Source organism: Taudactylus pleione, unplaced genomic scaffold (assembly GCF_031769625.1).
Source record: "Taudactylus pleione unplaced genomic scaffold, aTauple2 ptg000397bl, whole genome shotgun sequence".
Lineage (NCBI taxonomy): Eukaryota > Metazoa > Chordata > Amphibia > Anura > Myobatrachidae > Taudactylus > Taudactylus pleione.
The window spans coordinates 4,402,568-4,424,522 of record NW_028284799.1 but is presented as its reverse complement, the minus strand read 5'-3'; the positions used below and the strand labels follow the sequence as shown (position 1 = coordinate 4,424,522).

Genomic DNA, 21,955 nt, shown 5'->3' with positions numbered 1-21,955 from the left:
AATCATGTGATCAGAGCAAGGGGATTGGCGGCAGCAGCGGAACGCGTCCCAGGGGACCCACCCATTCTGCAAAAGTGAGTCCCCTGTCCTCATTTGCGGGTTAAATACGCGCTATAGCGCATATTTGCGAACACTGAGCGATGCAATTTCAGTTTGGGAAAAGAAAAAACATCGATCAGGCTCGAATCTTAGTAAATTTAATCCATAGTTTCCTCTTCACTAATTCTGTCAAATCTTTCCTTTTCAGCTTTACCAGCAAGGCAGATTGTGCCAGCTTGGTAGTGAATTCTGTGAATTGGAAGTTTTCGCCAAAGTGCTACGTGCATTAGATAAGAGGTGAGTAAATGCAAGAATTTATTTACAAAAGCTATTGACTCATAACAAAGGTTTGTAGGGCCCACTCCATGGGTTATTTTTCCATTGTTAGAAGTATATCTGCTGCTGCGCAATGCCCAACACAGTACTGATTGGTACAGTGTAATTTTCTTGATTATTATTCCAGGGTTAGGGGTTATTACACAATCATTTTATTTACTTATTTATTGTTTATGCAATACATCTGCACATGATTAGTTATAAATGGACTGTTACTTAAATCGAATATACCTAAAATGTTAATGATAAAGATGCTCCCAGATCATACAGATGGACACATTTCTTGGGACACTGGGTGAACCCTGAACCTTTGTAGCTAACTACACCTGCCTCTTTGCTTATCAATGGGTGCTCTGCACTGTCCTTTTCAAAAGGTAGGGTTGACTTGACAAAAAACAGACTTGCTCCATCTATAACTTGTACTAAATGTCTAAATGCTATGCAGTCGGGAAGCCGGCGGACCTAATCCCGACAGCCGGCTTCCCGACTGCTTTATCCCGGTGAGGGTTAAATGACAGGCGTCTAAATCTAGACACCTGTAATTTTACCGACGCCGGGAGACCGGTGCCTGGCATCCCGATCGAAGTGATGCCGAGCGCGGACAGCCTCGGGGGAGGGAAGGTAGGTTTAGGGCTCCCGGGGGGGACTTAGAGTTAGGCCCCCCCCTGGAGGTTAGGGTTAGGCTAGGGGGAGGGAGGGCTAGGGTTAGGCACCCCCGGGGGGAGGTTAGGTTAGGTTAGGCTAGGGGAAGGGGGGGTTAGGTTTAGGCACTGGGGGGAAGGTTAGGGTTAGGCACCCCAAAGGGGGGTGAGGGTTAGGCTAGTGGGAGGGCTAGGGTTAGGCACTCCCGGGGGGAGGTTAGGGTTAGGCTAGGGGAAGGGGGGATTAGGGTTAGGCACTGGGGGGAAGGTTAGGGTTAGGCACCCCTAAGTAGGGTTAGGCGGCGGGGTAGGGGGGTTAGGTTTAGGCACTTAGAGGGGGAATTAGGGTTAGGCACTGGGGGGAAGGTTAGGGTTAGGCACCCTAAGGAGGGTTAGGCACCCCTAAGGAGGGTTAGGGGAGGGAATTAGGTTAGTGAATACTTACCTTAGGGACGATTGGGATTTTCACCCATGTCGGGCAGCCGCTGTCTTGATTCCAATTCCCAAACGTGTCTGTGAGGTTAGGGAAAGGGGTTATAATAAAAATGGATACATGACATTTCATTTGCAGTTGTTTTTCCATATATTATGCACAATGAACATTAAAACCAATTCTTATAAAGTTGCCTGTGTGTGTAATTTTTTTCTTATTGAGATGTGTTTTTTGTATGTGTTTTACAGACATCTACTGCATCACTGCTTTCAAGCTTTAATGGACCATGGAGTTAAGGTTGCCTCTGTGTTGGCGTATTCTTTTAGTAGACGTTGTTCTTATATTGCCGAATCTGATGCCCAAGTTAAAGAAAAGGCCATACAGATCGGCTTTGTTCTTGGTAAGATGTTTTGTATTCGCTTTAGCATTATCTTGTAGCTTTTTTAAAATGAAGAAAGAAAAAGTTTCCCTGAAACACAAGTTTACTATTTACCGTTATAATTATTCTGTTGAGTTGTTTATTAGCATACACGTATAATCATGGTTAACCTCTGACAAGTACATTGAGAACCACAACTAACCAGCCATCAACAGCCGGCCTTTTTCACACAGGGTAGACACAAGGTTGTCTATTACTATCCTCTTTTGACTTGTCACATATGAATATTACATGTGTGGCAGATTCCATTAGCTGCAGGACTTACTGCGTGGCTGCAGCTCCCAGGTTTAACGCCCGGTGCTATTCAATTACTTTCAATGCGCGGTAAGCACGCAGCTAACATGCATTAATTCATAGCTCCCAGCTTAAGTGCCCGGAGCTATGGAAATACCCAGCATGATAAGCCACAGAGGATGAACTAATGGGGGTTTTACCTCATAGCCTCAGGAGTGCCGGGCTGCTTACGGTTTCTGCTGGGCGATGTGCCCGCAGAAATCAGCCTGGGGAGAACACTGTTGTAGTTTATTTCTATGGTGCCACAAGTGTTCCACAGCGCCTTACAAAGTACAAATGCAAGTGAACAAGAAACCAGTGACTTACAGTACAATACAATACAGTGCAGGACAAGGACATGGTTTATATACATTGCTACATTGGCGATCTTAACACTCAAATAATAAACAGACCATAAGCAACCAAGTGTTAGGTGCCCTAGTGGGGAGTAAGTAGTGAAGTAAAGTGAAGCACAAGAGGGTACTACATTCTAAGGGAAGGGGCAGACAAACAGGTGACACAGATGGCGTAGACTGGGAGGAAGTAGCATGTAGCAGCGAGTTAGGATGAGAGCTGTAAGGCTTTGATGAAGTATTGGGTCTTGAAAGCCTGTTTAAAGGATTGTAGAGAGGTGATGAGTCTGATGGGGAGAGTGAGAGAGGTCCAAAGGTGGGAGGAAGTAATCAGCTGGCATCAAACTTACTAAGAAACCTGGAGGATTTGGTGCAGAGAGATAACCATGATTTGGAATAAATGTCCCACAGCAGTATTCCAGCACAGCAGGGAAATCGGAACACCAGTTGTAAAGAAGCCCAGATAACTCGCCATCAGATACTGCAACGGAGACAGGTGGTAATGAGACAGCAGGCAACAGTTGTGCTGAAACCAGCAGGAAAGCCAAAAGGAGCAACATCAGGTGCACAGTCATGGATACACTACTCACTGTGCTGCATTCACAGCCGGGACAGAAGCAGGAAACTTAAAGATGACCGCGATCACATCCACCACGCTGAATCAAGCAGCTGGAGAACAAGTGAATTGCCAGGAGGGACCAGACCAGAGCACCAGAGATTGTGGCTGGATACCAGGGAAAGTCCATAAGGAGCAGCGGGCAGCAAGGAGGTCAGCCGAGCCACCAGAGTAGGAGGGAGCAGCTTGCCGGACACAGAGCAGGGAAGCAGCCTCCGTAGCCAGGAACACCATGCCACAGGACCCGGCCATGGAGATCACCGAACAGCAGGTAAGCATGCACTGGATAAGGAGCTCACTGGAGTATCTCAGGTGCAGGAGAGAATACCCCACCACTATACCCTGGGTGGAATGAGTACTGCCTTTCAAATATGATTTTTGAGCAGGATGAAAGCTGGTTAACTGGCAAACACTTCCTACACCGTGCTACTCCAGGCCACGTCCCCCATTCCTTTTATTCTCCTTCTTACTCATGTGTTATATCCTCTTCCAATCCAATAATTTGGGTGCATGGTCTAGTGGCAGAGGACTGATCTGTCAATGGTGGTGTATCACATTTGCATAATACAATATGTTGAACCAAACGCAAAGTGGACTAGGCAGACGTTAACCCCCATGTTTGGTTGAAGAGTAGAAAGGTTATGAAACTGTCTAGTTGATGCTTTTTCCTGTACTAGACACCATTAAAGAAACTCTAGCTTGAAATAAAAATGGTTGTAAATGTGAATACAATGGTGATGCTCAGTCGAACGTATGACCATTTCTGTACTGTAAACTCCTCAAATTTCCCACAGAACAAGACGCATGTATGTACGTACGTCTGTGCAAAGTTGCTTGTATCTATACTTGCACCTGATTGTGACCGGAGAAGTAGATCAGGGAAGTGGAGGGTGGTCTAAAGTTGAATTGAATTTGAAACTTTTCTTAATGACCTGGTTGGGTATATATATTCCTGGTGTGTATGCTACGGGTGTGAAATCCATCTTGTGATACATGCAATACAGCATAAAGGCTTTTTATGAGCATAAATTAAGTCCAATATGCATTCAGCTCCATATTGATCCTTCATGTTAAAATTCTCAACCAATATGTATCAATCATAAAACACTTTAATACAAGCTGATAAAGCTACAAGATCATAATATATATATATCTATATATATATCTATCTACCTGTAGCGGTACAAAGGTAAGTGTCCCAGAACAGAAGAAAACAGGGTACACTGTACTTTTTTGATTAAGAGCTTAACCCCTTTCCACTACTGGTAGGCCACGATAAAACTCTATCCTAGAATGGTTACATCCACCAGTAAATGAAACGTTCCCTATGCTCCTTCCTAGGTGATATGAAATGCATATATGAACACTTTGGAAACGAGTAATCAATTCATAAACAGAGTTCTGAGACAATAATATAAGCTCAATGCTGGCTTATTATATCTTGCACATTCATAAAAGTTTGCAGCTTAATTGAAATGTCTCCTTCAGCCAAGTGAGATTGTGAAAAGTTCCATATTAGAACCTGTATTGTAAAATTTAGCAATTTCCATCTTTCAGTAGCAACATCTAATACAGAAGTGATCAAATAGTATATAGCTTATTTTGATATTCTTGTAGAGTGTTGTGTTTTCTGCATTTTGGGTTCAGTTTGTTTAGAGGAAAGATGTAAGTAGTTTGTGATCCTGGGAGAAACAAATATAGACACCAGCCAATCAATCGACTGATCGTCACTTCTAAGAATTTTATTAGACTTTGGTCACAAAGATACAGAACAAGTTTTGCAGATATTGATTATATCCTACATACTGTAGCTGCGAAAAGTGTGACTGAACTGTGCTGTGCATCACGCATATGTTAAATTTGGAGGCCAAGTGTCAGATTTGACGTACTGGAATCCCCTAGTGAGGGGTTGTGATGGTAGTTTGGAAGAATTCGGGGAACTGGCCTGGACATCAGGACTCCTCATCCACAGGTCTTGGACGTTGACGATATCTGGTCAAAGGTGCGGAGTCTAACCTGCAGGAAGGTGTTCGCCAGTGACCCCTCCAAGTGGGATATGGGCTTAGCTGCACCCTGCAGGCAGGTCGCGGTCCTTTGACCAGGTATCCAAGCCCCGTGGGAATAGAGACTCGAATGTCAGTGGCCCAAGGGAAGTGCCTAACCAAGGCACTATTGCATCGGGAGATTCACCAGGAGATGCTGTTTGTGAGGTACTTGTAAATAGCACTTGAACTGCTGGGTGGCACACAAAGGATACACAGGGAACGGTGTGTGGACACACTTAGCCACACGTAATGGCACTGGTAATATACACAGGTTGAAATGGAATGGTACTGTAGCTCACAGGAGACACTGGTAACTTTAATGTTCAGGCAGAGATGGAATAGCACTGTAGCTCACAGGAGACACTGGTAGCAAATATTCAGGCAGAGATAGAATTGCAGTGTCACTGAAAACAAAGCTCTCAGGCTGGGATGTAATCAGCACTGTTGCTCACAGGAACACTTGTAGCTTGTAATTGGTGCAGCTGTGAAACACTCAGGATAACCTTGTAGCTGGGAATCACAAAACAGCATGCACTGGTAGAGATATTAATCACCCTGGTGCTGAAAGGAGACACTGGAACTCCAACACACACAGAGCTATAAAAGTACTGTAGCTCGCTGGAGGCTAGATACACAGGCCATGAGTGTTATAGCTCTGTGGCTCACAGGAATACACAGGAGACTGGGAACACAGGCAGGAATGTTATAGCTCTGTGGCTTACAGGAATGACACTGGAGGCTTGGAACACAGGCAGGAATGTTATAGCTCTGCTGCTCGCTGGAAAGCACTGGAACAAAGGCTTGGAATCCGAGGGAACCTGAAACAAAACTCAACTAGTAAACTAGGATTGACAACTGTTGATCAGGCAACTTCCTGGAGTTCTGGAGGCAGATTTATACCCAGGGGTAGCAGATTACTGGAGCACAGCGTCAGCTGACTGAGATCATGCTACCATTGGTTAGGAGGACTGTCACATGAGAGGAACTGTCATGGCGGCGCCCATGATGGGAACTCCGATCCCCAAAACACACAGCCAACCATGGAAGTCCGCAAAAGCGCCTAAGGTAGAATACTCAGCATCACACCCCTCATTGCCCGAGGCGTCTGACCACAAGGAAGTCAGGGGAAGCCGGCACAGAGGTAAGAGATAGCAATCCTAGGCTGAACCCTGACACCAAGTCAACACCTTGAATCTTTGTTATGTTCCTCATTCCTGAACAATTTTTGCGGTGTGGCAAAGCACATTATCCTTCTGAAAGTGGCTACTGCCATCAGGGAATACCGTTGCCATAAAGGGGTGTACTTTGTCTGCAACAATGTTTAGGTAGGTGGTACTTATAGTAACATCCACACGAATGGCAGGATCCAAAGTTTGCCAGCAAAACATTGCCCAAAACATCACATTTCCTCTGTCAGCTTGCCTTTTTACCATAGTGCATCCTGGTGCCATCTTTTACCCAGATAAACGACACACATGCACCTGCCGTGTACATGATATAAAAGAGATTCATCAGACCAGACCACCTTCTTCCATTGCTCCATGGTCCAATTCTGACGCTCACATGCTCATTTTAGGCGCTTTTGGCAGTAGACAGGAGTCGGCATGGGCATTCTGACCGGTCTGAGCAGTTTGTTCTACAGTAGGTTTTCTGTTTTATCGGAACAGACAGTCATCAGTGAGCCTTGAGCACCCATTTTCCTGTCACTGGTTCACCAGCTGTCCTTTAGTGGGCCACTTTTGGTAGGTATTAACCACTGCATATCGGGAACGGGATGCGGTTAATATCCCTACGATCGGGATGCCGACTGCAGAAATCCTGGCACCGGGATCCCGATCACATGCAGAACACCGACGTTGGAGACCGGGGCAAGGTAAGTATCAACCAAAGGGGGGGCAAGGGAGTTAGTATTAGGCACCCCAGGGGGAGTTAGGGTTAGTCTAGGGGAGGTTAGGCTCTGGCTCCAGACGGGGGGTTGGGGTTAGGTTCAGGCACCACAGGGGGGGGAGCTTTTAGGGTTAGGCACTAAGGGGGGAGGGTCAGGTTTAGGAACTTACCACGAGGGTTAGGGTGCGGGGTAGGGAGGGTTAGTATTAGGGTACAAAAAAGGAGGGTTAGGGGGTAAATAGGACAGGGAAACAGCACTAACCATTCCCCTGTCGGGATTCCAACCATCGGGATGCTGCTGTCACTGAATTTGGTTCTTGTCAGTTTCACTAAGATCTTTACTCTCACGCATTTTTTCTGTGTCCAACACATCAACTTCAAGAACTGAGGGTCTGATTCAGCAAGGGACACTATTCTGCTTAGAAGTACGCAACTGCGTTGCTAATATCATAGGTGCTTAAATGTTTGCATTCACATTGCAGACGCAGCCTAACCTAAGGATGCCCACTTCCGTACACTTTCCCTTACTCACATCCGTACACTTGTCCAACATAGCTAAACAATCAGTAACATCGGACCCAGACGCAGAGTTAAGGAAGCCCAGACCTTACTCAGAAATTGCTATCTTCTGTGCACGCTAGGAGTACTCAGGAGGTGTCTGGTAGTGCAGTGGATAATTCATACGCGCCCATGCAACGGCGTTGAAACACACTGGCACGCTTACTTTCTCACGGTCATCCCCCCCGTCACCACCCACAAAGGGCACTTCCTGTGAATCACTCTGTCGCTGGCCTGCGTGTGCAGTTCTGACCGCAGCGTCTGGCTCGCACTGTGATGCATGCGCTCTGCGAAATCGACCGATTGCGTGTGTATACGCAACTGCGTTCCTTGCTTAATCAGGCCCTGAGTGTTTACTTGCTGCCTAATATATCCCATCCTTGACAGGTGTCATTTTAACAAAGATAATCAATGTTATTTACCTCACCTGTCAGTGGTTTCCTATATAGAGATCTTATTACATGTTGTGAGTGAACATTAAAACTTTTCGCCAGATCCCAAAAAATATATAAATATTCCACTGTCTAGATAGGGACTCTTCATAATGGAAATTCTAATTTTCTGTTAATCAGTTGTAAAACCTGAATATATTCATATACCGAGGACACCATGCTTCATCTTGTCACTGGCTGTCAGTTTCTGTCCTTAGCTTGAGCTATTCAAACTACCCTATTTGCTTAGTTGATGTAGAAACACAACCATTACTGGTATATTTTAATCACTACCTAGTGCATAGAAATGAGCCTTTCATCTCTTCAAATATAACCCTTTCCTGACTTGCACAATGAAAATGAGCTGTATGCATGTGTAATGGAGCGTACACACGGTCAGATTTGTCAGACTTGTCAGATTTGTCAGATGAACGACTGAACGATTAAACGATTTGGACGATTTGACCAAAGTTTTGAACGATTTGAACGATTGAACGATTTTTGACTGTATTAAAATGAATGGAATCGTCCAAGTCTGACTGCAAACCCATCAGATGTCAGATATCGTTATCTGACAAACGGGAACGCGCATCGTTGATCGTCCATCGTTCAGGCATGTCAGATATGAACGATTTTCCATCAGATATGAACGACTGAACGATTTTTAAATCGTTATCGTCCATATCTGAAGAAAAAATCTGATCGTGTGTATGCACCATTACATTTATAAATGGCAAATCTGTAAATAACAAAATAAGGAGGCTTTTAAAGAGGATGTAGTCGGCATTCCGGCACTCACAATGCCGGCGGACAGAATCCCGGCGCTGGTATCCCGACAGCAGTATGGCTGTATCTCGATGGCTGCGATCCCAATGGTGAGTATTAGTTTTAGGGTTAGGCACTAGGGGGAGGATTAGAGTCAGGCAGGAGGGGGGGGCTAGGCTGTAGAAGGGGAAGCAGAAGAGTTAAGGTTAGGCTGCGGGAAAGGAAGGTAAGGATGGGGTTAGGAGAAGGGTTGGAATACTTACCTGTGTGCATCGGAATTTCCACAGTTGGGATTACGCATTATGAGCACTTTAATTGTGTACTCAACCCTTTTTAAGTAGTCAAATTGTCCTATTAGGATCTTATACATACTATACAATTAACAAGTTTGCAGGATAATATTTTAGTTTCATGTCTTACACATATGCTGCTGATTACAAAGCCAGCAATTGCAGCATTCGTTGTTATAATAGTATGACTGTTGTTTATATCCACTTTTTTTTTTTTAGTGTGAGTGATTAGTTTAGAAAATAGTTATGTGGGCGAAGATGCCTTAATAAGGAGAGAGGTCAAAGGAGAATGGCCAGACTTGTACAAGTTGACAGGAAGGCGACTGTAACTGAAATAACCATGTGTTATAACAGTGGCATGCACAGGAGCATCTGTGAATGCATGGCATGTTGAGCATTGAACGGAGGTAGCTACAGTAGCAGATCATACTGCGTTCCACTACTGTCAGCTAAGAACAGGAAACTGGCTACAGTGGGCACAGGATAACCAAAAGTGGGCAATTGAAGACTGGAAAAAACATTGCCTGGTCTGAAAAGTCTCTCTTTCTATTGGAAAATGCAGTTGGTAGGTTCAAAATTTGCTCTAAACTACATGAATTAATGGATCCCCCCCTACCTTCAGGGTAATTATGTTAGGAATGCTTTCTTGGTACACACTAGGTTCCTTAATACCAGTTTTAAATCCCACAGTCTGAGTATTATTGCTCACCATATGCATACCTTTGTCAGTCTACCCATCTTCTAGTAGTTACTTCCAGCAGGATAACGCACTACATTATCTCAAGCAGGTTCCATAAACATCACAGTGGGCTATATTAATGAAGCGGTGACTTGGAGCTTAAAATTTAAACCAACTCTAACATTCAGTGTAATGCACTACACTGAATGTCAGTGCCGCTTTAAATTTCAGCTTCAAGCCACCGCTTTATTAATATAGCCCACTGTAATGTTAATGGAACCTGCTTGAGATAACATAGCCAGCATAATAGCCAGCCACTACTTCATAGATGTAGCCCATTGAGTTCAATGAACTCTAATCACCTTGACTGTCACCATATCATAATTCAGTAGGGCACCTTTGGAATGTGGTGAGATTTGCAGCATGAATGTATAGCCAGCAAATCTGCAGTAACTGTGCAATGCTGTCATGTCAATATGGAGCTAAACCTCTTGGGAATGATACCACCCGCTTGTTAAATCCATGCCACAAAAACATCACCATACTGTAATGGTTATAACTACTGCTACACAAGCACTGTTGTCAGAAACAAGGCTCAGTAGTAGGCATATGACTGATTTGTGGAGAGTGAAGACGAGGCACCCTGCAGCATGCCTTGCTGTCATGAAGTTGTTCTATTCGTCTCTGCCTTTGAGTTGCTGTGTGATGTGACTAACCCACATTACAAAACCATACTGATTAATTTGATAGGAAATTCTTGTATATCTGTATGCAATTGACTCTGAATCTGTACAGCAGAACTTGGCGTGAAAAAAAGCAATGGCCACTGCATCATAGCACTTCGTATACAGATTTAGACTCATTCGCAAACAGCTTACAAGTTTTGCATATCAAATTAATCATTGTAGTCTCGTGAAGTGGTTGCGACTAAAGCTGGGTGCACACTAAACGATGTGTGTACCCAGTGATGCGATAGATGACTGCACGGGCGATGGGCCGGCATGTCAGACGGCCGGTACACATTAGACAATCCAGTGCCCGACTGCCCGATATGTCGGAACCAGCCGCATCCCGCTGCGTGTGGTCTTCAGTCGCATTGTCAGATTGAGCTGCATGTAGGGACAAGCTGACGATGCCAACGACAAAATGGGAGCTTGCATGGCCCGACATAGGCCTGTATTCAATTAGAGGCGAAAAGTGCCTGACTTTTCACCTGCCCGACTTTCTGCCTCCTTCGCCTGTTTTAGAGGCAAACTTGTTGTGTGCATCCCTGCTTTTCGTCCTAATCAATTCCTAAACAGGCGAAAACGGAAAGCGGCGAATGCGGAACAGGCAGAAAGTGCTGTCTGAAGTGGGAAAATCAGTCTGTACCCCAAAAAAAGATGCAGTAACATAGGGAATCAATGTAGATGTGTACTAAAAGCCCTAATAAAAGTGTTTGGGGTACTTAAGTTGTTTAAATTGCTTCTTAGTAGCGTCTTTGCATAGTGGTGAACAATGGCATAAAGCAGTATTTTTTTGTGAAAAAAAGTACTCCAGTCAAATTTGGGTACTTGACAATGAGCGATAGCATATTTTTATGTCTCTAAAGTAAACTTTTTTTAAAAAGTCAAAAACGCACCTGACCCATCCTTGCAGACCCCCCAAGAAGTCTATTTCGCTAGTTTTTATGCTTGTCCACCCATTTTTTACTTTTCCGCCCCAAAAATGGAAGTACTTTTTTAGGGTGGTGGTTTTTTTTTTTTTTTTTTTGCCAGATTTGTCCATTTGAGGGACTGTCCCGTGGGTTCTGGGTGGTTTCCACACGTTTGCACCCGAAAATAAAGATTTTGCACTTCTTTTCGCCTATTCTTAGGAGAAGCTTTTCGCATATTACATTGCATTGAGTTTCCACAGGCTAATTGAATTGTATTTGCAGATCAGTTCTGATCAGACAAAATGCTGCAATAGGCATTTACGATTACAGCTTTTCGCCTCTAATTGAATACGGGCCATAGTTGGTACACATTAGCTGTTTTTGACGATATGTTGGCCCGATACGTCCACTGTGTACCCACCTTTTAGACGCTTATTTGAGCAAAAAAGACTCGGTGGAGCCGAGTAACACAGGACCTGGTGTGCTAAGAAGGGCAGTTTGGCGGTACTGCAGCAGTAGTGTATGAGGACACTTCTGTATATGACTTGTAGTTCCCTCTTTAATATTTACAAGAGTTTGTTTTGTTATTTTCTTTTTCTTCTCCATAACAACTAATTTAGGAATTCATCCCTTAACTGTATTTTTTTCTTAATTTTGCAAAAATCTTTCCACTGGAAAAAAAGCAGAGGATTTTTCTGTTTTATTTGATTTTTTTTTTCCTGTCCTAGGTGGTTTTCTCTCAGATGCTGGCTGGTACAGTGATGCTGAGAAGGTGTTCCTCTCTTGCCTACAGCTTTGCACCCTTCACAATGAAATGTTGCATTGGTTTCGTGCGGTAGAGTGCTGTGTCAGGTGTGTATGGCAAAGTTCATTGGTTTAATTCTCAGAGGGGGGGTTGCTTAATAGGGACACAGAAAGCTGCTGTATGTCACTGCTGCTGTCAAATAAAAAGAAAATGATTCATATCTACGCATATTACATAAATGTAATATGTGCTTTGTAGTTTGTACATGAGTGTTGGCCTAGACTAGTGTCTGGAAGCTGAATGATGTAGATCAGTATTGGCTGCATTCTGTACAAGAATATTTAGTTAGAAAACATCATGCAAAATAACTTAAAATAAATGTAGTTGTAACATATACAGAGTATGCACTTACATGCCACAGCGCATATTTTCCATGATAATTAAAACAAAATAAAAACATCATGTCCCTTAGGATGCGTTATGTCCAATCAGCAGCGCTATACCTGTTAATTATTGAATTGAAGTGTTTCAAAATGGGTCGTTCTGAAGAGCTCAGTGACTTAAAGCATAGTACTGTGATAGGATGCCACCTTTGCAATTAGATGATTTGTGAAACTTCATCGTTGCTGGATATTCCACGGTCAACCGTAAGTGATATTATTAGAAAGTGAAAGCGTTTAGGAACAACAGCAACTCAGCCACGAGGCTGAAGACCACGTAAAATCACAGAGCGGAGTCAACAACTGCTAAGGCGCATGGTGCGTAAAAGTTGCCAACGTTCTGCTGATTCCATAGCTGAAGAGTTTCAAACTTCCACTGGCATTAATGTAAGTACAAAAACTGTGCGGCAGGAGCTTAATGGAATGGGTTTCCATGGCCAAGCAGCTGCATACAAGCCTCACATCACCAAGTCCAATGCAAAGCGTCGGATAGAGTGGTGTAAATCACACAGACACTTGACTGTGGAGCAGTGGAAACGTGTTTTGAGGAGTGACGAATCGCGCTTCTCTGTTTGGCAGCCAGAAGGGTGAGTCTGGTATTGGCGGATGCCGGGAGAACATTATCTGCCTTGACTGCATTGTACCAACTGTGAAGATTGGCGGAGGAGGGATAGTGGTATGGGGCTGTTTTTCAGGGTTTGGGCTAGGCCCCTTATCTCCAGTGAAGGGCAATCTTAATGTTTCAGCATACCAAGATATTTTGAACAATGCTATGCTTCCAACTGTGTGGCAACAGTTTAGGGAATGCCCTTTTCTATTCCAACATGATTGTGCCCCAGTGCACAAAGCAAGGGCTATAAAGACATGGTTTGATGAGTTTGGTGTGGCAGAACATGACTGGACAACACAGAGCCCTGACCTCAACCCCATCAAGCACCTTTGGTATGAACTGGAACGGAGATTGTGTGCCAGTCCTTCTCGTCCAACATCAGTGCCTGACCTAATAAATGCTCTACAGAATGAATGGGCACAGAAATAATCCAAAATCTAGTGGAAAGCCTTCCAAGAAGAGTGGAAGCTATTATAGCTGCAAAAGGTGGACCAACTCCATATTAAAGTATATGTATTTGAATACAAATGTCATTACATTCCCTGTTGGTGTCAGGCGCCTGAATATGTGTATGTATATTTATTAATATATATTAATGTGTGTGTGTAATGTTAGTAGGGGTACAGCTTATTATCTCCATACAACTGCTAACTAGCAATTAAGATAGTTTATATTACTTTAGCATTGTGGGCTATGAAAACTATTTTTGAAGTATTGGTGTTTTCTGTGTCCTACCAGTGTTCTGAATATACGAGTCATGGAATATGTTGTTTCAGTATACGTACTAGTTAATAAAATGGTAAATATTTTGCATTGGTAATCTAAAAGAGTTCTTGGCCTTATGTTTGAGCTGAATAATGGGTATTAACCAGGCTTCGGAATCACTGTGGCCTCCGCTGGGGAGACTTATGGAAATTTCTGATAATTCAACAACTCTGTTAAAGACAGTAAGACCTGGGCAATCTGGGTGGACCAGTGCTTCCCAAACTTGGTCATCAAGGCATCATTACAGTCTAGGCTGTCCATGCTTAAGCAAAAGCTACTTAATTAGTATCTCCATCAATATGATTTAAACATCTTCGATCAAGCATGGATGTCCTTTTAAAACCGGAGCTGTTAGGATGCCTTGCGGACTGAGTTTGGGAAATCCTGGCTGGAATAAGCCCCATTGGAATGGAATTCTCTGTAATATAGATGCAGTTGTTGGATGAGGCTCCCCATAGCTAACAAACTATCCTTCAAGTAAAATGCCTGTAAAGACACATTGGACGGCCTAACACACCATAATAGGATAATGGTCCAGTATATTGTTATCAATACATGTGTAAGTAGATGGCCTGACACTTTGCATTTGTTTATTATGCATATGTTTTGGGAGAGTATGGTCTGTATACAAACCCATCAAATCTGATTTGATTGCTCTTTTTGGGGAGGTCGTGGAATTTCTACACATACTTTCATGCAGATCTTTTAACTGCTCACTTTAGAGGGGTAAACACCTATGGAACCTCACCACCTTCAGATCCAAATTTCTTCTCCTATGTTTTCCCTGTTGTACTGGGTTTACCCAAGCCGAGGAAACCTTTCTGCATACTACCTGGGCAGTACTCCTTTTGATAACATTTTCCATTCTGATCAATTGAATAAATTTTTTTTTTTCTTGTCTTTAGGTTACTGCATGTGCGAAATGGTAACTGCAAATACTACTTGGGAGAAGAAACATTTAAGCTTGCACAAAATTACATGGAAAAGTTGGCCAAACACAGACAACATGCAAACAAAGCTGCTTTGTATGGAGAGTTATGTGCTCTGCTCTTTGCTAAAAGTCACTATGATGAGGTACATGCTATTTTTTTACTACAACTAATCTGTGTCTTCACTAAATCTGTCAGTGTAACCATTATTTAGAAAAATTTATATCGTTCATGTCCCATATGAACGTCCCAGAAAAAATATGCTACTGTTAGTTGCATAAACTATGTAATGTTTCACATGGGATGCCGACAGTCAGAATCCCGACAGATTTCTGTAAGTATTGTAACGCTTACTCTAACCCTCCCCCTGGTGCCTAAACCTAACCCTAAGCCTGATACAGTACTTACCGTCTGGAACCGTCGACATCCTGACTTGTCGATTGCTAACTACATCCCGTTTCACATATGTAGTAATTCCTGGATACAGATTGTTTTCACATGCAGTCAAAGGTAAAATGAAATAGAAGAGTTACCACATCAGTCTGCATGATCAAGGGGGGCTCTTAAAAACATTTTTCCATAATTATAATCAGATCATAATCAGGACAGTTAATTATCAGCAACTTATGAAAAAGATTCCTGTAAGTGCAATTAAATATATTAACTATAGTGCATTGTAATTTAGTTAAAAAATCTTTAAACACAATAGCTTTACTAAAAATATTTTTCTAAGTCTTATGCACATGCGTATAATTCGCAGTGCGCATGCGCAAGCCAATCTTTGCGATCTGATTTTGGTTGCTCGTAAGCCTCTATCAGGTCACTACTTTGAGTGACAGTGCCGTTTGTGGGTGGTAACGGGCATGTGCTTGTGAATGGGGGAGTGGTGTTGCGAACGCAGGCGTGTCAGGCCGCCAAAACGCAGTTTAAAGGGCGTGCATAATTAGCAAAGTAGCGTCATTGTACACGTCACCTGCATGTATTTCAGCCCGCACTGATCGCAGTGCTTGCGGCGGGGAAAGGCAACTTCAAGGGCTGCTAGCAGTTCCGATGACTCTCGATGTTACCTATTAATCCTACAATTCCCGGAGATGATGTGTGTTGCGAGTGTCGTTGTTCGCTAAGACATAGAGGGCGTCCTTTCGTGATGCAGTGCGAGCGCTTAATTTAAATTTCCGGCCCCTTTTTGCCAGCTAGCGTTCGCATCTTGCAAGTGGGTCTGAATGAGCTCCTTTGTCATGAAGGCCCATGAAGTGAATGGTGTGCAGGAGACTTGGGTAATAATCAGAGTCAAAAGCGGCAAAGAGTTCCATGACTAGAAGTATAAATAGTGACCGTCTTATTGGAACGTTGGTGGCTAAAGTCCGATTGAAAAGAGTTGAGAAGGGAGAAAGATGAGAGAAAGTAAGAGAAGCCATCATACACAAGTGGTTCAAGTACTTGTAGACAAGGTGGAGCCGAGAAATAGGGCATTAGTTGGAAAGAGAAGCTGGGTTGAGCGATGGATTCTTTAGAATTGGTGTGATGAACGCATGTTTTACGGAGGATAAGAGCGCGCTAGTGGAGAGAGACAGAGATGGGAATGCATTGGGGATGTTTGGAAGGAATAGGGTCGAGATGGCAGTTTGTAGGGTGAGATAATGTAGAGGAGTGCAGAGATTTTGTCCTCCTCAACAGGAGCTGGGGAGAACTGAGATTAGACCGGGGAGTAGCTGGGTGGGTTGTGTATTGATTTTGTCTTTTAGGTTGGGCACACACTAGTCGATATACATATTACTCGTTCTATCTACTAGCGATTATATCTGTAGCGGATCGGCGGTTGTGTACACCCGATATGTCTGTGAACGACGACATTCACAAAGATATCAGGTCGGCCCTGCAGCACAGCCTATGCCAATACATATCGTGTGCATTTATGATATTTCGAACAGCCGATTGGTAAGTGTGTATAGCTTACATAATCGGCTGCTTGGTCGGTGTGACGGCCAGTCGGCCACAATGTCTTTTAAGTATGTACCCAGCTTTAGGTGCAGCTGCAAATCATAAAGTTGCTTATGTAGACTTTGCAAGATTTTATTATGTGCAGCTGACAAATTTTGTAACCTCCTTGTCTTTATTTAATGACTTTCAAAGCTTTTTAACATTTTATCAATATTTTATAATTTACTAGGCATATAAATGGTGTATAGAAGCTATGAAGGAAATTACCAGTGGACTACCTGTAAAGGTGGTGGTAGATGTTCTGCGGCAGGCATCTAAGGTATGTACAGCCCTTTTGATAAAATATCACAGCAAAATATAAATAGTTGTAAGGTGATGCTCCTTACAAATTCCCTTGTTCAATATGATCGTCATTGAATTTTTGAGTCACTTGAGGCAATTGCCTGCTATTTTGTAATTATTGAATTACTAATTATATGAATAATATTGAGTAGTAATAATAGAGTAGTGTCTGATTCTGTAGATCTGTGCCATGGGTATGCAACCTGTGGCAGTCCAGATGCTGAAACTATACATCCCAGCATGCCCTGACACAGTTTTGGTTTTAGGGCATACTAAAACTAAGGCAGGGCATGCTTGAATGTGTAGTTCCACTGCAGCTGGAGTGCCACAGGGTGCCTGCCCCTGATTTATGCAATGCGTTAATTTGTAAAATTGTTTTAAAGAGTAGTACTACATTAATCCACGTTTAATGACTTTGAAGTGTACAAGAAGATATGCAATTAAAAGAAAAAAAAATCCTGAATGCCTGTGTAATATTTGTTATATTAACGTTCTCTGAAGATAACCTTCAGTAAAGAACCAAAGATATAGGGGCATATCCAGTTGTGCGCGAGGTTTAGCAAGGTAAAAAACTTTGCGCCTAATTTTGCATTACCGTGGGTATACGCACTCCCAATACCAATTAAAAAAGAGTGCTTGCGAACTGGAGGGGACAATACAGCTCTTCGGAAGGTGAGCATTACTGACTAAGCTAATTGGAAACTGCCATTTGCTTAATTAGGCATTAGGAGGGGTGCTGCCAGGGTCCCAGAGCATTTCCCGACCATTTTTCCTACATTTAGGGATTTTAGGAAAAATTGGTCGTGCTTTAGAAGTGTATTGGGAAAAAAAAACCTCACGGCGTTCAAAAAAAACCCACACCTAATTGAATAGCAAAAATCCCGCACCTGCAGGAAACACCCAGCAGCTGCAGGATTTTTGCTATTCTCGCCCCAAATTGAATATGTCCGATACACTAGTTTCCTGACATGCTTTAAGTCATGAAGTACAATCTAAATAAAGGTTTCCTTACAAACCTTATATCGGTTTAACACATTTTCAAAAACCTCTCAGGTTTTCTTTTTAAAAGTAAATACTGAACATAAACATTCTTTCCGGATTATAACTATTTTTATCTTTATAATTATTTTATGTAATCACAAGTGCTACTATGAAAAAATTTAATTTAACATGGATTTACCATATTTACTCCAAAATGTTCTTATATTTAGCCAAGGAGAGAAGCTTTTTACATAGCAGTGTTTGAAAATGTCCAAATTAGATGTTCTAATACGCTTAAATGCACGCATGAAATGTACCTATATTGTTATTTCAGTTTTACGGCTTATTCACCCGGCCATTTTTGGAGTGTTAAACACATGCTGAGGGAGCAGTAATTCTCAAAGAACGAACAGTGTGACCATATTAATCTTTTTTTTTTTTTTTTTTTGCTCCATCTTGTACTGTTTAGATTAGGCATGTCAAACTCAAAATACCAACCGGGCTGAATATTCAAGGTCTGTGAGTGTGTGGGGCCGCAAGAAGAAAAAAAAAAAAGTATTGTATGCAAGTTTGAAAGGGTTATTATTAATAAAAACCAATGCAGTGCCCCCTGTAGTAGTGGCCCTTATGCAATGCCCCCTGTATTAGAGCCCCTTGTGCAAAGCCACTGTAATTGTGGCCATTATGCAATGCCCCCTGTATTAGAGCCCCTTACGCAGTGCCCCCAGTAGTACCCCTTATGCAATGCCCCCTGTATTAGTTCCCCCAGCAGTGCCCCCAGTAGTGCCTCTTATGCAGTGCCCCCAGTAGTGCCCCTTATGCAGTGCCCCCTGTATTAGAGCCCCTTATGCAGTGCCCCCTGTGTAAGAGCCCCTTATGCAGTGCCCCCTGTGTAAGAGCCCCTTAAGCAGTGCCCCCTGTGTAAGAGCCCCTTAAGCAGTGCCCCCTGTGTAAGAGCCCCTTAAGCAGTGCCCCCTGTGTAAGAGCCCCTTAAGCAGTGCCCCCTGTGTAAGAGCCCCTTAAGCAGTGCCCCCTGTGTAAGAGCCCCTTAAGCAGTGCCCCCTGTGTAAGAGCCCCTTAAGCAGTGCCCCCTGTGTAAGAGCCCCTTAAGCAGTGCCCCCTGTGTAAGAGCCCCTTAAGCAGTGCCCCCTGTGTAAGAGCCCCTTAAGCAGTGCCCCCTGTGTAAGAGCCCCTTAAGCAGTGCCCCCTGTGTAAGAGCCCCTTAAGCAGTGCCCCCTGTGTAAGAGCCCCTTAAGCAGTGCCCCCTGTGTAAGAGCCCCTTAAGCAGTGCCCCCTGTGTAAGAGCCCCTTAAGCAGTGCCCCTTGTGTAAGAGCCCCTTAAGCAGTGCCCCCTGTGTAAGAGCCCCTTAACCAGTGCCCCCTGTGAAAGAGCCCCTTAACCAGTGCCCCCTGTGTAAGAGCCCCTTAAGCAGTGCCTCCTGTGTAAGAGCCCCTTAAGCAGTGCCCCCTGTGTAAGAGCCCCTTAAGCAGTGCCCCCTGTGTAAGAGCCCCTTGTGCAGTGCCCCCTGTGTAAGAGCCCCTTAAGCAGTGCCCCCTGTGTAAGAGCCCCTTAAGCAGTGTCCCCTGTGAAAGAGCCCCTTAACCAGTGTCCCCTGTGTAAGAGCCCCTTAAGCAGTGCCCCCTGTGTAAGAGCCCCTTAAGCAGTGCCCCCTGTGTAAGAGCCCCTTAAGCAGTGCCCCCTGTGTAAGAGCCCCTTAAGCAGTGCCCCCTGTGTAAGAGCCCCTTATGCAGTGCCCCCTGTGTAAGAGCCCCTTATGCAGTGCCCCCTGTGTAAGAGCCCCTTATGCAGTGCCCCCTGTGAAAGAGCCCCTTAAGCAGTGCCCCCTGTGTAAGAGCCCCTTAAGCAGTGCCCCCTGTGTAAGAGCCCCTTAAGCAGTGCCCCCTGTGTAAGAGCCCCTTAAGCAGTGCCCCCTGTGTAAGAGCCCCTTATGCAGTGCCCCCTGTGTAAGAGCCCCTTATGCAGTGCCCCCTGTGTAAGAGCCCCTTATGCAGTGCCCCCTGTGTAAGAGCCCCTTATGCAGTGCCCCCTGTGTAAGAGCCCCTTATGCAGTGCCCCCTGTGTAAGAGCCCCTTATGCAGTGCCCCCTGTGTAAGAGCCCCTTATGCAGTGCCCCCTGTGTAAGAGCCCCTTATGCAGTGCCCCCTGTGTAAGAGCCCCTTAAGCAGTGCCCCCTGTGTAAGAGCCCCTTAAGCAGTGCCCCCTGTGTAAGAGCCCCTTAAGCAGTGCCCCCTGTGTAAGAGCCCCTTAAGCAGTGCCCCCTGTGTAAGAGCCCCTTATGCAGTGCCCCCTGTGTAAGAGCCCCTTATGCAGTGCCCCCTGTGTAAGAGCCCCTTATGCAGTGCCCCCTGTGTAAGAGCCCCTTATGCAGTGCCCCCTGTGTAAGAGCCCCTTATGCAGTGCCCCCTGTGTAAGAGCCCCTTATGCAGTGCCCCCTGTGTAAGAGCCCCTTATGCAGTGCCCCCTGTGTAAGAGCCCCTTATGCAGTGCCCCCTGTGTAAGAGCCCCTTATGCAGTGCCCCCTGTGTAAGAGCCCCTTATGCAGTGCCCCCTGTGTAAGAGCCCCTTATGCAGTGCCCCCTGTGTAAGAGCCCCTTATGCAGTGCCCCCTGTGTAAGAGCCCCTTACTCAGTGCCACTAGTAATGCCCCCAAAAATGCCCCTTATGCTGTGCCCCCTCCCAGTATAGAACAGGCCCCACTCCCCTGTGCAGTACTTACCTCTCTTCACGCTGGCCGCTGGGCACCGCTCCCTTGTATACGCTGCCTGGATCTAACTAGATCCAGCAGGGCAGGCTCCTCTCATCACCCGCGAACTGCCTCGCTGCAATGCTGGCCTCTGAAGCGATCAGAGGTTACATTTGTCTCATATCACTTCAGATACCAGCGTTCCAAGTTTTAAATAGAGTAAGCACAAATATTATGTGGCCCAGTCACCCCTGCCGCGATCGGAGCTCAGCTTCGAACACAACAGGGGTGACTTGGCCGCATAATATATGTATTTGGGCCCACACTGTTGGGCCGCATAAAATGTTTATTTGGGCACCGTGAGTTTGACATGCCTGGTTTGGATGCTTCCAACTATTAGGAACATACTAAACTGGATGCATCATAAATATATCTGCAACACATGTACAAGTTCAGTATAAATACATGTGTTTCACAGCATTGACAGCTTGTGTGTAGAAGCCCTAAGGCAGGATGTCTCAATCTCATTTTAAAGTAAAAAAGAAGAAAAAAAAAGTACAATTATGAGCCGAGCAAATTTATTAAAGCAATATATAATCTTTTTTTTTTTTTTTAAACTGTAATACTAGAAGTCTAAGGCTTGTGTGACAAAAAATTGCCATAACATTTCTTTATGAATTTAATTATTCATCCAGTTCCAACTTCACCTGTAAGCACAAAGCACTGCTGGTGCTGCAAGAGTGTGAACCCAGCAGACAGAATATTATCAGTAATAAATTCCAAATTGGTAGATGTAGGCTACATCCTAATCAGAAAGCGCACCATTCTGTACCAAACTAATCTGCAGGCAAAATATACAGATTTTTACCAGGTTCTGTTAAGTAGCAGAGATATATGGCTTCACAGGCTTTTCCCATCAGATGCCAGATCCTCTTCAGTGATTGAATCATTACGTCACTATTTATTACTACTACCTGTGGGATGGGTGAACCTGCAGTCCGATGTATTTGAATACGGAGTTCCCTCATTCAAAGTTCTAGCACAGGAAGACCCATGCCAATTTCAAATAATATTTT

General features: G+C 44.2%; 1 protein-coding gene across 1 annotated transcript in view; it reads left to right on the top strand.

Annotated features, from left to right (window-relative positions):
* APPBP2 (amyloid beta precursor protein binding protein 2) overlaps positions 1-21,955 on the top strand; it is a 62,378-nt gene that overhangs the window by 26,568 nt on the left and 13,855 nt on the right. The window contains exons 2-6 of the mRNA XM_088446360.1: positions 248-336; positions 1,698-1,849; positions 12,150-12,273; positions 14,887-15,055; positions 17,081-17,170. Coding sequence (XP_088302486.1) covers positions 248-336; positions 1,698-1,849; positions 12,150-12,273; positions 14,887-15,055; positions 17,081-17,170 — 624 coding nt within the window. The remainder of the gene's footprint in view (positions 1-247; positions 337-1,697; positions 1,850-12,149; positions 12,274-14,886; positions 15,056-17,080; positions 17,171-21,955) is intronic.